The sequence below is a fragment of the Oncorhynchus kisutch genome, linkage group LG17, assembly GCF_002021735.2.
Source record: "Oncorhynchus kisutch isolate 150728-3 linkage group LG17, Okis_V2, whole genome shotgun sequence".
In the NCBI taxonomy this organism is placed as follows: domain Eukaryota; kingdom Metazoa; phylum Chordata; class Actinopteri; order Salmoniformes; family Salmonidae; genus Oncorhynchus; species Oncorhynchus kisutch.
Genome location: NC_034190.2, coordinates 35,822,645 through 35,840,064, shown reverse-complemented (window position 1 = coordinate 35,840,064; position 17,420 = coordinate 35,822,645). Strand labels below are relative to the sequence as shown.

The following is a 17,420-nucleotide window of genomic DNA, read 5'->3' as shown; positions in this document are numbered from 1 at the left end:
CACAGTGGTGAGAAGGATACAACTCACCTACTGTTTGTGTGTGTGTATGTATGTGCGTAGGATACCTACTGTTTGTGTGGAAGTATGTGTGCAGCTATAAAATCGATGTTTTTGTATTCTTGACTTTAGAAAATTCTCTGAATAAACTGTACTAGCCTTTTGCATAAGCTGAGTCTTTGCCTAATTATTATTATACCCATGGTCTTACAAACCTCGGGGATTAGTCAAAGCTATTAATTGTTCGTAATTATCATTGGGATTGAAAATTCTCGTGACCGTTGCCCATGAAAATAAAGATTTGTTCCTAAGGGCCTGCGCTCAAAGTCAACATACAGACCACTAGGGGTCAATGTTTTTGGATAGGATATCCAGTAAGACTCCCTTTGTAGGTGTAGGATCTCGATATTACCTCCTCTCCTTGGTAGAGCAACATGCTCAATGCCTGTGTATTTGAGGGAGGAAATTGGATAGTTAGCTTCAACAAAGTGAGCTGCTACTGGATTGTCAATGTTCTTACACCTGATTGAGCTGTGGTGTTCAGCTATGCGTTGTTTTAATCGTCTTTTCGTTTGTCCTACGTAGGCTTTTCCACATGAACAGGTGATGAGATAGATTACTCCCTTGGTCTTGCATGAGATGATACCCCTAACAGCGATTTTTACATTTAAAAATAGAATGTATTTGTTTTTTCTTCTCGACCTGTATGTGTGTGTGTCTGAAGAAAGATGTTTTAATTATGCTATTGCATGAGCCATATTTGTAGTTCCCATTTGGGTTAGGTGTCAAGAGTGTCTGAGTGGGCTTAGGGGGCATGTCAGATCTCATCAAGCTATCTACAATATTGTGACCATGCTGATAGTGGGGGTTCCTTGAAGAGGTGTGCTTTTTTAAATATATTTTTTTATCTTTCATTTTTTTTGTCTGATTGCAGAATATGCCGGTGCTTTTTCAGGATTGATTTCATTTTCTCTGAACCCCCGGTGTACTTAGTGCAAAACAACGTAACCGTCCTTCTGTGGTTGAGTTTTAAGTAATTCCTCTCTTGGTTTGAGATATTTTCATCATTGCAGCATCAAGAGTTTTGTCCTTGTAGCCTCTCATTTTGAATGTATCTGTCATTCTTTTTTAGCATTTCTGTCCATCTGTCTGTTGGACAGATTCTTTTAACCATGCGTAACTGGCTATATGGTAGACCATTCTTGAGGGGAAGGGGATGCATACTATCCGCACATAGCAAGGTATTGCGATCTGTGGGCTTTGTGTGTAATCCATCATTCTCTTTGATAATCAATCATTCTCTTTGATGATCCATAGGTCCAGGTAGTTTATTTTTCTCTCATCAGTCTGCATGGTGAATTTGAGGTATTCAGAGCTCTTGTTTAGTAGTTTGGAATTCATTTAGTTCCTGCTGACTTCCTTCCCAGAGCACAAAGACATCATCTATGTACAGTATCTCTTCCATATTAGTATTTTAGAAAGTAAGGGGTGTGTCTCTGTTTTAGAAAGGAATGCTTCTTCAAATTGTCCCACATACAGGTTTGCATAGTTGGGGGGGAGCCATTGCTACACCCTGAATTTGAAGGATAAAGTCTGACTCAAAGACAAAGTAGTTATTGGATAATACCAGTTCAGTAAGTTGTAAGATGGATGGAGCAAGGATAGAGTCTCTCTGCTGAAGGAAGTGTTGTAGTGCCTGCAAGCCTCCAGTGTGTGGGATGTTAGTGTACAAGCTCTCCACATCAAAAGTGGACAGCAGGGCGTCCTCTGGTATCCTTCCTAAGCTCTCTATCAATGAGATCATGTGACTAGTGTCTTTAACATAAAATGGGTGATTCTCAACCATCGGTTTAATGTGGTAATCCTCAAATTTGGAAATGTTAGATATTAGTCGATTGCTGCTACTTTAATGCAGGGCCAACAGACAGGTTCCTTACTTTTCCCCCCTTCTACTTGCCTCTTCCATTTTTGTGGTAATGCTGCAATTAGTTGGTTGTGATTTTGGGTAGAGCAGACATTTCCATATGTCTGTGTTAGCTGCATGTGTGATACAACTCCACCAGTCCTATTTATGATATCATTTACAAAAATTATACATTTTTTAAAAATGTTATCAAAAAAAATGTTTTTCTTTAATCAATTAGTATATCTGAGTTTAACCACTATTTGTTGTATTATTTGTTCTGTCTTTTCAGGTGGATTACAGAAAAATGAAACCAACTTTCTATGGCTTGTTTAAAAAATAACGATATATTGGAGATTATTTTGTTTTCAAACAACCATAAGTGAGCAGTTGTAATCTGAATAAAGGGAAAAGGCCATTCTTGAACATGGGGTGATACATTCCTACCAATTTACTAGAGAACCATTTCAGATTTAAGTATAACTTTTGTATGGCTGATGCCTTTAGTGAGAGGTCTAATGCTGTCACGCCCTGGTCGAAGTAGTTTGTATTTATCTTCATGTATTGGGTCAGGCCAGGGTGTGGCATGGGTTTTTTGTAATTGTGGTGTGTTTGTCTTGGGGTTTTGGTGGTGGTATTGGGATTGTACCTTAGTGGGTTATCTAGCAAAGTCTATGGCTGTCTGGAGTGGTTCTCAATCAGAGGCAGGTGTTTTTCGTTGTCTCTGATTGGGAACCATATTTAGGCAGCCATATTCTTTGAGTTTGTCGTGGGTGATTGTCCTATGTGTCCTTAGTGTCTATGTTAGTTTGCACCAGTATAGGTTGTTTCGGTTTTCATTACGTTTATTGTTTTTGTCAGTTCGTGTTTCTTTGTTTTGATTAAACATGAATCTCAATCTACACGCCGCATTTTGGTCCGACTCTCCTTCACCACTAGAAAACCGTAACAAATGCTTTGATATTTAAACATTTCTGCCCTCCAAATTCCTATTCATTATATAAATAGGCCCTTTTAATTTTCTGACTTCCCATTCCAAATAAAATAGTTTTTTGTTCATATAATTGAAAAATTACACACACACAAATAGACAGGTATTTTCCTTTCCATGGAAGCAATATCTTACCTATTTTTGTTAAATTTCTATAAAAATGTATTGGAGTGAGAATTTCTTTATTTTGGGACTTGTATACCGAGTATGTCCATATCCCCGTCAGACCATTTTTATTGGTAAACTACACAGTAATGTAAATGTTGTTATTTTTAGTGAGCCAATACGTAATATAGTTGTTGAATTTATTATGGATAAATGAATAAACAATATCCCCATTTTAAATAGAATTGTATCTAGGTAAACTTATACTCTGTATGTTTAATAGACAATATGAGTTCATAAGAAGAAATTGTGGGACAGGAAAGGAGTAATAAAATGTTAAAGAACACCATTCCAACTGGGCAGGAACAAATGGGTTGTGGACTGTGTAAACACATAAGGTCGTTAGCCTATGGTTGACCCAACCTGAAACTTAGCTCTGGGTTTTTTAGATTAGGCAGTGAGTGCATTCCTAGGGTTTCTGTTAAATAAAACTGTCAGTTCAGTGGTGATCGATAATGTTGAGGGGTCAAAAGTTATCTGGGAGTGTGTTAGTAAGTTAGAATGAACTTTTCACCTTACTTTGTCCTGTCGAGAGGGGGTTCGGTTAAGGCAGTGAAATGACGTCATGATCTGTATTTAAACTGATGCATGTGTTCGAGTGGTAGCACGCTCCGAGAATAAATTCTATTACCTAATATTTAAAGACTGGTCTGCGTCTATTTTATGCAAATAAGAAATCTTACAAATTCTCATAAAATAGATTAAGTGCTTTCAATTGATGAAAGCACATTGGCATAATTAAATTATACTAACAATAGTACACGTCATAATTTGGTTTTAATCCAGAGAGGTTAGCAAAAGTATCTAGAACCTCTGAGGCTGTGGAGGGATTCTAATTGCTTAAAAGAAAACAATCATCAGCGTACTATGACACCTTTGGTTTTAAGCCACGGATTTCTAATCCCTTAATATTATTGTTGGATCTAATTTTAACAGTTAACATTTCATTGGCAATAATTAAAAGATATGCCGATAGTGGACAACCTTGTTTAACTCCTCTTGACAGTTTGAAACTTCCTGAGATGTAGCCATTATTTACTATATTATACCTAGGGTTACTATACATAACTTTAACCCATTTTACAAGAGATTCTCCAAAATTGAAATATTCCAGGCATTTATATATAAACTCCAGTTGTACTTGATCAAAAGCCTTTTCAAAATCAGCTATGAAAATCAGGCCTGGTCTCCCCGATATTTCTTAGTATTCTATTGTTTCCAGTACTTGTCTTATATCTTCAATGTATCGTCCATGTAAAAAAAACGTGTCTGACTAGGATTAATGTCTGACAATACCTTTTTTAATTCTATAAGCCAAGCATTTAGCTAGAATTTTTGCAACACAACACTGAAGTGTAAGAGGCCTCCCATTTTTTTTAATGGACTGGATCTTAATATATATCACTTGATGCTGTTTCAGTAATAATGAAATCAGACCGTCTTGTTGCGTGTCTGATAACCACTCCTATATAAATTGTAGATTAAAACATGCTAATAATGGTTGTCTGAGTATATCAAAGAAAGTTTGTTATACCTCCACTGGTATGCCATCCAACCCTGGAGTTTTCCCAACCTTAAAGGCTTTAATTGCATCAAGAAGATCCTCTGTAATGTGGCCTTCACATGTGTCTTTCTGTACAGATGTTAATTTTACATTATTAATAGGAAAAACATCCATACAATTAGCTTCAGTTAGTGGAGATGGAGGAGACTGGAAAAAAAAACATTCTTAAAATACTTCCTCTTTCAAAATATAATTTGGTGAATCATGCATAACTTCATCATTTGTAACGAGTTTCTATGCATTTTGTTTGGTAGCATTTCTATGTTGAAGATTGAAAAAGAATTTGGTGCATTTTTCCCCATATTCCATCCAGTTCCAACTTCAAACATCAGCTATCTGAGCAGCTAACCGATCGCTGCAGCTGTACATAGTCTATTGGTAAATAGTCCACCCTTTTCACCTACCTCATCCCCGTACTGTTTCTATTTATTTACTTTTCTGCTCTTCTGCACACCAATATCTCTACCTGTACATGACCATCTGATCTTTTATCACTCCAGTGTTAATCTGCAAAATTGTAATTATTTGCCTACCTCCTCATGCCTTTTGCACACATTGTATATAGACCCCCCCCTTCGTTTTCTACTGTGTTATTGACTTGTTAATTGTTTACTCCATGTGTAACTCTTTGTTGTATGCTCACACTGCTATGCTTTATCTTGGCCAGGTCGCAGTTGCAAATGAGAACTTGTTCTCAACTAGCCTACCTGGTTAAATAAAGGTGTTCTCAACTAGCCTACCTGGTTAAATAAAGGTGTTCTCAACTAGCCTACCTGGTTAAATAAAGGTGTTCTCAACTAGCCTACCTGGTTAAATAAAGGTGTTCTCAACTAGCCTACCTGGTTAAATAAAGGTGAAATAAAAAAAAATTAAAAAAAATAAAAAAGTTCGCTTTATTATTATAATATATTACACAAGATCTTTCTTGAATAAATTCCTCCATTTCTTTTTGTTTTTCCTTTAACTTATTCTGTGCCTCTATAGTACTGTTTTTATTGCTATCTAACTGTACTGTTAGTCCTTCAATTTCCTTTGTTAATATGGACTCTTTTGATCTAAATTGCTTTTGTTTTATAGATGAATTGCATGGCTTCTAAAGGCACATTTAAAAGTGTCCCATACAATAAGGGGATCTGCTATGTTCTGTCGGAAAAAGTCAGTTATACATTTTTCTGTCCTAGTTATAAACAAGTTATCGTCCAGTAGGCTTTGATTACGTTTCCAATATGCCAATTATATGATGATCCGACCGCATTCTGTCCCCTATCAACACTTTTAAAAACGTGTGGTGCCGGATAGAATGATATAAGAAAGTAATCAAGAGGACTAGCTTGATTAAGCCTCCGCCATGTATATCTCACTAGGTCAGGGTATTAAAGCAGGGTATATCCACTAATTCCAATATATCCCTGACATTCATGATTTCCTTAATTGCATGAGGGTGATAGTTTGTAGTGTGATTTCCTTTACGGTCCATAGAGGTATTTAAGACCGTATTAAAATCCCCCACCATAATATTAGTCTAGTGTTGCTTGTAGGGTTGATAAATTCTTCTATATATTTACAAAGAAGCTTGGACCATCATTATTTGGACTGTATAGGTTAATAAGACATATCTGTTTATTGTCCAATAACATATTTATTTCTATTTACCTCCACCCCCGGTCCTTTTTCCACAACTTCATCTAAAATTGTTGAATGAGTTTCCTGTAAACAATAGATATTATATTCCTTCTCTTTTAGCCAGGTGTCACACCCTGATCTGTTTCACCTGTCTTTGTGATGGTTTCCACCCACCTCCAGGTGTCACCGGTTTTCCCCATTAGTCCCCTGTGTTCCCTGTCTGTTGCCAGTTTGTCCTGTCAAGTCAAACAGTGTTTTTTTTCTGTGCGCCTGCTTTTTCTTATCTTTCATTTGCTAGTCCTCCTGGTTTTTACCCTTGCATGCCTTGGCTCTGAACCTGCCTGCCTGACCATACTTCCTGCCCTGAACTCGAGCCTGCCTGCCACTCTGTACCTCCTGGACTCTGACCTTGTTTATCATCTTTTGCCTGTCCATGACCATTCTCTTGCCTGCCCCTTGGATTATAAATATCAGAGACTCAAACCATCTGCCTCCCGTGCCTGCATCTGGGTCTCGCCCTGTGCCCTTATACCAGGTAAATACTGATATTCTTTTGTCATCTGCTAAGCCATTACAGTTATAACTGGCTATACTAATTAAAACACTAACCATAATGTTAGACAAGTTTCAATTCTATTTATCAAAATATATGTTTGTGAACGTACTGTTAAAGAAAAATGATGATTGAGTGTCTACATAGCTGTACCATGATATTTGCGTTGCTACTAAGTAAACCTCCAATTGGTCCCCACTATTCCACCCGCTAAAAGCCCTCCTCATCCTGAGTTGGGTTGCCATCCCAATGCCCATGGAGACCCCCCCCCCCCCAACCATAAAATGCATTTCCATCGCCCTCACCTCGCATTATATGGAGCCATATATTTTACATCTTATTTATCTTTTCCATAATTAACTATTAATATTTGTTGTAATGTAGGCCATTTATGCAAAGTGTTTTTACCTCTCACCATTACAAAAATGACATTATGGCAAGCAATTATTATATTAGCAAACAATTATTGTGAATCATCCTAACTTCTTTAACTCCCTCGCAACAGTTGTGGGATACACACACTCATACACACTCAACCCCTTTACCCCAAACAACCATAGACTCACATTCTCAACAGTTGCACCATCCCAGAGACCAACTCCAGAAAGGTCTTGATTTACAAATGCATATACAGTTGCAGCTGTATGAGAAGGCCTGTGAAACTGTGCAAAAACTATGGGGAGATTTTATTAACCATGGTCAGATGTACCCCCTTCCCCTGAAACACCCACAACATGGTCCCCTGTATTGACGATATTCCCAAGCATCTCTGTGCAGTCAGACATTTGATTGTGGGCCACCATGGCCATTGCCTGGGTGGGGGCACCCCACCGGAATCCCCCCCCCACACACACACCCCCCCCCACCGGCTAGGTACAAGGTCGTCAAGGTTCTCATTAGCAGCTTTTAGTATTTATTTTTATATTATGCTCACCCTTAAGGGGGCTTTGGCTTTGCAGGACCAACCCTTGCAGGCAGGCTCAGAACCTTGAGGGGGCGTTGCTGCTCTAGTTCTTTAACCGCGTTTCGCTGCATACTGGCCGTGTACAGCAGGCCCATATAACAGATGGGGACTTCTTAGTATCTGGGTCGTTCAGGTGGGTGTCTAGGGTATAGGGTTGTGGACTGTTCCATCAATATAGGATCATAAATGAGATGTATAATTTATTTTTTAACATTTAGTTCCTCACGATAGGACAATAAATGAATTAGATGTATAATTTATTTGAAAATACTGTTCCATCATGAAATGAGTTATTTTTGAAGATACAAAAACAAGCTTTTCTATTACAATCCATAACCGGGCTAGAATTCTGTGTTTCCTTATTTGCCGCCTCTGAGAACGTTGTCATTTTTTTAATAGCCATGGAGTAGTCTGTCTCTGCACATCTGGTTATCAATATACAGTTTATCGACGACGAGAGCTACGCGTTTCCCTTTAAATCTATTTTCCTTAAATTGGTTACAGAACTTTACCCCGTTCTTCAATTTCCTTCAGGAACTGGTCATTCGTGCCAGCAAGTCTTTTACCCAGGCTTTTAACCATGATTTTATCTTTAAAGAAAGTCTGACACAACTTGCTTAGGCAGGGAAATTAGAGGAATTTCCACGCTTTAGTGCATTAACTATTTTCCTAAATGTTGACGGATCACCAGCAGACTCCGAAATAGAAATTAGAAAGTAGCTTGAGTTAGCTTTCTTCATTGAGGAAGTACATCTACAGCATTTCACAATAGCCTGAAACACTTGGCCCAGGCCTAATTTCTCATCATAATGAGATCTGAAAGTTCTATAGGGAACCAAGGATTTGTTCTATTTTGAATTCTAAGGCGTTTTAAAAGGAGTGTGATTGTCTACCAGAGATATAACAATAGATGAGAAGTTCTAGAGCCAATTCAGTGTCAGACAAGAAAGCTCTATCAGGTGTGTGTGTGTGTGTGTGTGTGTGTGTACCACCTGCTGTTATGGTAGGTTTACAACAATAACGCCTTTCAGCAGCTTGGTGAGTTCCAGTGTGGAATACAAGGTCGCTACGTGTTGGGTTAAGGTCTTTACCACTTAATTAGTACTTGTAGTAATAACTGAATTTAGTTGGTTAGTTAAATTAATGCCGCAAAGAGAGAAAAGAGAAGTCCTGTCATTGAGCAGCTGTTTTTTTCTAAACACATAGTCCCACCCTCAGTCCCCATTAAATAAAATAAGTGTCTATTTGGGTTGATGTAATAAGTGTCTGGTATGAGTGTTTAGATCAGTATGTCTGAAGGAATAGTCCACGCTGATGTGAAGTTCAAAAAGCACCAAAAGACTGAAGGAAAAGATGGTGGTAAGTTCTAAACTAAAATCTGTCACTAAAATCTATTTTTATAATCATGCTGTATGCTCAGGATGTGCAGAATGTTCAACAAAAAGCTTCCTCTATCTGCCAATATATATATATATCTAAAATCTTTAAGGGGCAATCTAGGATCCGTTTTTGAAATGAATGCTATATAGCCGTTGATTCTTGAAGAATATTACTTATAAACGCCTCATCAGCTTAGTTCAACTGTATTACCCCATCAGAACAAATGTAAACTTGTTTTACGGTGTTTGTATATGATGTAATTGTAAACAAACACGGTATGGCTTTAAATCATGGTTAAAACTATCGTTTGTATCTCGGTCATGGATGGTCCGTCCCCATAGCTCCGTCTATGAACTTGAGAATGGTTACATTCCTCCAGCCCCATCCCCCAGCAGTTTACCCAAAAAATACCCAGATGGCCCCTTTAAAATTTTATTTATACTTCACTGTCTTTATTTGACAACATGTATTGATACCCTATTTCAAAACATGTTCGCTAGGACAAAAATGACTTGGCAGAGATTTTATCACAGATTTTATCACAGAGATTTTAGAGACTACAATTCAAAGGGTTTGCAGGAAACATATTTGTTAGCCGGTTTGCATGCAATACTTCATGCCTTATCAGTGATCTGTGCTGATTATTTTACATTAGTTTGTCACTTTGGTCAAATTTAAACAGGGATCTGGTGCATTTTCACAACTCTTAGTACAATACTGTCAGCTGGTCACACTTGTAACTCAGCCAGTCGTTCACTCAACCTGTCATTGTGCATTCATTTGGATTGTAAACATCTCTCACCACACAACCATTGATTCAACATATGTTTATTGTGAAATGTAATGAGAACATTGGTTTAATCACCATAACATAATATATTTTCTATTTAGTCATTTTAACTACCAGTTAATCCAATAGAAAACAATGCAAGATGCGTGTTTCAAATCATCCTTAAAGTGCTGAAAGTAAAATGCTACAGTACTGTAGATTACACGGTTTTCATATTAGGCAATACACTTAAATGACCCAACAAAATTGACAGAATTTCTATGGCACGCTCATAGGGATGGCGATCGTACAGCTTCCACCTCCATGCTGAAAAAGATTCCTCAATAGGGTTGAGGAAAGAAGAGTATAGGGCCACGAATTGGGGATGGGCCCAAAACCATGCCTGAACCACCTCTGCAGGGTGGAACCTGACATTGTCACACTCAGTGACATAGGTTACCCCTTCACATTGACAGGCCTGCTCAATTTCATTGAGAAACACAATGAGATGTGCAGCGTTGTAGGATCCAAGTAATGCCCTACATCCTGCCACACCATCCTCAGAAATGGCTGTGTACATTGAGATGTTTCCCCCACATTGTCCAGGCCCTTGGACGGTTGCCCATTGGACGATGAGTTCCCACCCATGGATCTGAGTTTTGGCCAGGTTGAAGCCCACTTCATCAACAAATATATATTTGTGATGGTTCACAGCAGCATCAAGCACCATCACCCTCTAAAATATATTTAGGTTATTTTTACAATATAGTTACCATTGTTGGTGGGCCATTGTTGGTAGGCTGATGGATGTCACATTGGCAAAAGGTGTCATCGTTCTCCTCAATGGCCTGCTTTATTTCGGACAGCCGTATGTCATTTCTGGCCCTCACCATTTCCACCACTGTCCACTCCTTCTGGTCAGCACACGGCCAACCCCATGGGGTCTTCTGTCCATTCTGAGGGTAGAACAGAGTCTACTGTCAATAGATCATACTGTAAGACTCTTGTAACATGTTTTGTAAATTTACATGCATTACAATACGTCATTTACTGTAGATGTAAAGCATAGTACATGTCCTCCAGACTTACCGGTTTTCTTGGTAAAATTTTCTCAGGATCAAATTGACAGTTGATCTTTTCAGATTGGGGTGAACTAATCTGTCAGCCTCTGCCATGGTAAGGCCTCTGTTTATCATATGTTCAACAACGATGGCCCTGATTTCATTAGACACAACAGTTCCCTCCCTCCCTCTCTCTGATGCCCAACTCTTTGACCTCTTTAATGGGGCCCAGGCCCACCTCTCTTAACAGGCCCCTTGTCCACGAGCTCTTTGATTTCCACCTTTACCTTGCGGTCTTTCCTGCTCCATGTTGAAATCGATTAGCAACAACTAGTAGTCATTATGTATGGTTATCATGCATCATACATGTCATTTAAATGTTTATACTTTACAAACACACTTTATTTTTGTACTTCTCAAGATACTTATATAGTGGACAAACCAGTTTAAAATTCATAGGTTTACCAAACGGTTAAGGGGTTAACCATTAAGCTCAGTTGGATTAAGTGATGGTCGAATGAATTTGAACAAATTAAGAGAGAATCATATGAAAAGTATTGTGAGCATTGCATTGTGAAAGGCAATGACTTTATATGAAAGGTATTTCTAGATGAAACAGTGATCAGGTTTGGTGAAAAGGTTACTGTGTGATTTTGTGTGTTGTACGTAATCAATTGAAAATGTGCTCACATTTTTGAAACAACAGCCTTTGTCATGATCTGTTTTGAGTTTGTAAAATTTTTTACCGCATTCTTGTGAAAACAGGACCAAAGTGCTAAAATAAAATAAAAATAAACTGAGTGTTAAAAATGCTGGTTCAGGAACAGCCAATGTGATGAGAGGAGTTGTCTTGTGCTCACACTTTCATGGTTACATTTCAGCAACAGCATCCACAGGGAATGATGCCACGTACTCTGAAATCTCAATTCCCAAAGCCGGACGCAACCAGACATCTACCGACACTGATGGTATGTGTGTGTGGGTCAGATGAAGTCAGTGAAAGCTCGGCAAAACAATGAGGAAGTTTCCTACATATGGGTGGAAAAAAGGTTTAATAGATGCAGAACAGATTCTATTTAAGCATTTTCGTCAAACCATGTTCCTTGTTCCTACGAGTCATACACTGAGTGTACAAAACATTAAGAACACCTTCCTAATATTGAGCTGCACCCCCTTTTGCCTTCAGCACTGCCTCAATTTGTCGGTACATGGATTCTACAAGGTGTCAAAATGTCCACAGGGATGCTGGACCTTGTTGATTCCAAATCTAGTGTCAAGTTGGCTGGATGTCATTTGGGTGGTGTGCCATTCTTGATACATGCAAGAAACTTGAGCTTGAAAAAAGAACAGCAGTGTTTCAGTTCTTGACCCACTCAAACCGGTGCGCCTGGCACCTACCATACCCCGTTCAAAGGCACTTAAATATTTAGTCTTGCCCATTCACCCTCTGAATGGCACACATACACAATCCATGTCTCAAGGCTTAAAAATCCTTCTTTAACCTGTCTCCTCCCCTTAATTTACACTGATTGGCGGATTTAACAAGTGACATCATTAAGGGATCATAGCTTTCACCTGGTAAGTCTATGTCATAGAAAGAGCAGGTGAGCAATCCCAGGTACTGCCACTACAACTATTTTCTGACTTTCGATGCATTTCTGCTTGACCTTATCTGGTAACGACTCTGCATCAAAACTCAGCATGACAGATAATGTCTTCTCCGGTTTGCCCACCGTATCTACGTCTCATCAAGTGGCAGGTGTCACAGACACTGGGACACTGACAATTCTTGTCCCTAATCTCGTAATCCGGAGCGCCCTCTCCCTCTGGGGATAAATCATCACGAGTCCATTCCGAGTTACTTTCACCAACTCAACAGTCCCCAACCTCTCCTCCACCCAACCTGACACCACATGTGGATCAACCAAATAACAGGATCCTTTTCCTTCGGGCTCCCAAGTGGCGTAGAGGTGTAACGCACTGCATCACAGTGCTAGAGGTGTCACTACAGACCCTGGTTCAATTCCGGGCTGTATCATAACTGGCTGTAATCAGGAGACCTGTAGGGTGGCGCACAATTGGCCCAGTGTCATCCTGGTTAGGGTTTAGCTGGTGTAGGTTGTTATTGTAAATAAGAATTCGTTGTTAATGGACTTGCCTAGTTAAATAAAACATGTCTCACCACAACTGGGCCAAAATCAGCCTTGGGACAATCTTCGCCGCAGGTACTTCACTCTCAAGTTCCGTCTCTGAACTACTGGAGCACGTATCCCTGTTTTTGCACTTGACGCCCATCTTCCTCACCTCACTACTTCCCTCTACACTCAACATATATGCAGCAGTCATCACTGCACCTGCCGCCACATTTAATTCATCCTCATTCTCCTCCTGTCCCATTTCCTCCTCAAGCGCTTCCACAACTTCTGTGCAATCCTCCATTCCATATTCACTAAAAATCTTCCATGTCTCTCCTTTTTCTGTCCATCTTCTCCTTCACCAGATCTTTCAGAAGGCCTGTGTAATCCCCCACTCCATGTTTATTCATATGCTGCACTTTCTTCCTTATTTCCTTTTCCGCCATCTTCCCCACCGTGGCCTTCGCCCAACACCCCGACCGCCTCTCCGCCCACTAAGGATTTAGCCGGAGTGTATTTTCTCTCGCTTCAGCTCAAAAAATGTTGTGGTTGCATCATATTTCCTTGCATACTTTCTGACGCTTGCATCGATGGATGCTTCAAAGTATGTACAAACAGAGAACGCATTTGAAGTGTCCTAAATGCTCAGTTTTTCATACTTTGATTTTGAATCATTCTCTGACCCTCCTGTGTTCCAATTTGTGTGCTCTGAGTACGGTAGTATGCATTATGAGAAACACCCACAGCTGTACGTTTTCTTCATGTTTGATTTCATGTCTCGCATACAATAAAATGAAGTAGCGGGTCTTATAGGTCAGTTTAATTCATTCTCTTTCTGTCTCCTCAGCTGGTGACCCTGATTCTCAGGAGGGGTCAAAGGTCAGAGCAGGTGGATGTGACCCTGTCAAAGTGGTCCTGGTGTCTCTCTGTTTTCTTCTGATGGGGATGGTCATTGGACTTCGGTTTCTGTGTGTGTGACCTAGACAGTGGAGGTGGCTAGTCTAAAGCAGACTCTATATTGGAGACAGATTCATAGAGGCTCTTGTCCAGAACTATGAATATAGATAAATATCTAGGCACATTTTTTGCGCAAGAGCTGGAAAATCCCCACAGTACTGCTTCAAATGGATAAATGTTTTATGCCAGGTCATTGTCTAATTTCTGTGACAACATAACTGATAAAATATAAAAATGTTGGTGAATAAAATGAATAGCTATTTGTAATACTTTTCACAATCAACTAATATTACATTATTATGCAGAAGAATGTTGGGGTCAGATTCCTACAATTTAAAATGTATGTATTTTTGCAATCAGATATCAGCAACCTGCCAACCAAAAACACAGAGCTCCAAATTCTGCAAGCGGCTTACAATCTAAATCTTACAGATTTGGAAAAAGCTTTTACCTCAGGTGAGTTTAGTTCACACAAAGAAAATGTTCACATCGATTTTCAAATATAACTGTTGTTTATATGTAGCTGAATGTAGGGAACTTGAGTCAGAGTTGTTATCTTTTGGCAACTAGCTTTAATGATCACAAGAGAGCTTCAAGAACTGCAAGTCAAGAACAAAGATCTTCAGGAGAAGGAACGTGCAGGTGAGTGACACAGATATGACCATCCAATTAAATTGTGTTGTCTGCCACTAATACAGCCTTTCCATTGAAATTTTCCTCCTTATAGAATAGAAAAAAGGTGCTGCTTTTGTTATTGTTGGTTAATTCCAAAAAGTATGGATTCCAATGTCACGCTGTGAAAACGATGCAGGGTGGCATTTATTGTCATAAATCTTGCCCTGGAGGCAGCTCTGCAGCGTGGTCATCAGCTGGCACAAGCCACAGTCATAAAATCTGATTTTAAACCTAACCCTAATCTTAACCACACTGCTGGTCCAAACCGTAAATGAAGACCAAACAGCTCATTCTTGTTTTCATAATCGTTGTGAGGCCCATCTAGCGGGAGTCGCTCAGTTCTGCCTTCAGGGCAAGATTCATGGCAATAAACTTCAACCTGCGAAAAGCATAATTATCTTTATTCACAACAGTTTGGCAACAAAATGAAGAATTGAGAAGGCAGAGAACTCCACCCTCTTGCCCTACAAACACAGGTGAGATTATGCTATGAGGGAATGTGTTTACTCATAGATGTAGTAGGTTGTATTATGACCCAAGATAAAAACCTGTTTCAGATAGCAATCCTGAGTTAAAGTCAAAACTACTTCAAATCAAGTTGTCAACTTCAGGGGCAGTCTGTTTTAGTCCCTCCTTATTCATTGATGCAACAATATAGCATTCTTGAATAGTTGTGAGATGATCATACAGTATACAGTCTCATATCCACATGGATTGTACACTATCAGTAACACAAAAACAAAAGACATTTGACTATAGGTTGGCATAGAGATGAGTAGTGCACAGGGCACTGACAATGGCATTGGGTTAAATCTGTTCTCTCCACAGGGAATAATGACTGTCCTCAACCTATGAACTGTGCTGAAGGCTGGGAGTATTATGGGGGGAAGTGCTATTACTTCTCCCCTGATAAACTGACCTGGGCTCAGAGTCGGGATGAGTGTGTCACCAGGGGGGGACACCTTGTCATCATAGGGAGCCAAGAGGAGCAGGTATGACTCTTATTAATTCTCTCAGTTGTTTTGATGCACATTTTTCCTTTCCTCTACTAACATACAAATGACAATAAATCTTGACATAATTCTTCATACAATGTTTCTGGTGTAGAAATTCTTAGATCAGAAAATTGGTACAAAAATAAGTACGGATCCTGAAGACAAGTTCTGGATTGGGCTGACGGACAGTATAAACGAGAATGAGTGGTTATGGGTGGACAATTCATCTCTAAGCACAAGGTTTGAATGCATGTTTAAATCAATATCGTAATACAATCACCCTAGATTAAAACTTATTGTGATCATACCTCTTATGTATTATCATCCTTCAATCCATAGCTTCTGGCTTGGTGACCAGGAGCCAGATGACTGGAAAGAAGAGAATCCCGACGGTGAAGACTGTGCTAGAATGGGGGTACAGGGTGGTACTAAAGACGGCAAGAGTTGGTTGGATGTCAACTGTAATAAGACTCAAAGAAGAATATGTGAGACAAAATCCCCCTTGTGAAACAGTATCTTTAAGAAACTCAAAAGTTCCTAAATATGTCTCTGAATAACAAAATGATTTTTTACTGGCATTGATAAGAAGTGAGGAGAAACTGTATTATGACTGGTTTACAGGAGATTACTGCTGATATTCACATCTTTCTTTGTACATATCATTTTTAATGCTTTTTATGCTACGGCGTAAAACAGTCTAATGAATGTCAGATATATTCAGTTCACGCCTCTTCACTTCTCAGTAGGCTACAGGTGTTGAATCTTAATTTGCAGAGTATTGTTGTTACAGCAACAGGATTTGAACTTTAGTCCTTCAATTATATGTTGCTTGATTGGTGGTTAAGCTGTTAACTGGCCAAATTTAGGCTACATGAAAAGTGTAATATTGTTAAGTGTGGGTTTTAGTGTGGGTTTTCAATGAATTTATGTAAATCATGAAGCATATCTGCATTTTGCGGTGCATGAAAATTCTCAGCAACAAGAGTGATAAAAGATCCTGCACCTGTACAATCATCCTCAGTGTGTTTTGTACATGTATATTTCTGCTTAACAGTGCTGTCTCTAGGCTAGTCATTTGAGAAAAAAATATTGTGTGTGTGTCTATCCAAACCATTGAATTAATAAAGTGTCAAAAGTAAAATTAGTTTTTTTCAGCAGTATATTTATTAAGAAGCCTTGTTGTCTTACCTACAGTAGTTCAGGGGCTAGAAAAAGATGCCAGAATGCCTACTGTTCACTTCTCTAGTGGTGTATCATGAATATTCAAAAGGTAGAAAATAAAGAATTGTCATTTGAGGTTTGACACAAAGCTTTAAAGTAGGTGTATTAAAGGGATTTATTAGTGTCTCCATACCCACCACATTTACATGCTGCTTTGCAGTAGTCTGAGAGATCACTATTCATTATTAGATTACCAAGATGGTGAAATGGAGCCTCATACATGGTCAGTGGTAATTTTAGCATGTAAATCTTGGTGGGACAAACTCAACTTTTTTTTTTTTTTTTTTAGATGCATGCCAGCAAAGCCACTACACAACAGAACACAAACGGTGACAACCTGTTAGGGCCTACCTAAAGCTGTCCCAACAGCAGTCCCAACACCTTATCACTGCTACACCTGGCTATTAGGAGAGCCTTGTCTGGCAGCGAAACAGTTCATTCAGCCTCATTTACTGCCTTAAAAAAAA

At 39.1% G+C, this 17,420-nt stretch overlaps 1 protein-coding gene across 5 annotated transcripts; it reads left to right on the top strand.

Moving 5' to 3' along the window:
- Positions 1 to 8,616: 8,616 nt before the first annotated feature.
- On the top strand, positions 8,617 to 16,876 carry LOC109907579 (CD209 antigen-like protein D). Of its 5 annotated transcripts, none has more exons than XM_020505627.2 (9): positions 8,667 to 9,119; positions 11,858 to 11,938; positions 13,953 to 14,075; positions 14,423 to 14,518; positions 14,633 to 14,704; positions 15,151 to 15,213; positions 15,566 to 15,729; positions 15,845 to 15,972; positions 16,072 to 16,876. In XM_020505627.2, exons 1-9 carry the CDS (start codon positions 9,050 to 9,052, stop codon positions 16,238 to 16,240), a joined length of 966 nt encoding a protein of 321 aa, XP_020361216.2. In that variant the 5' UTR covers positions 8,667 to 9,049; the 3' UTR covers positions 16,241 to 16,876. The 5 variants fall into 5 exon arrangements, with proteins under 5 accessions (XP_020361218.2, XP_020361216.2, XP_020361215.2 ...); XM_020505626.2 differs by having other exon boundaries at positions 8,699 to 9,119; positions 11,852 to 11,938; XM_020505629.2 differs by lacking the exon at positions 13,953 to 14,075 and having other exon boundaries at positions 8,617 to 9,119; positions 11,852 to 11,938.
- Positions 16,877 to 17,420: the final 544 nt, after the last annotated feature.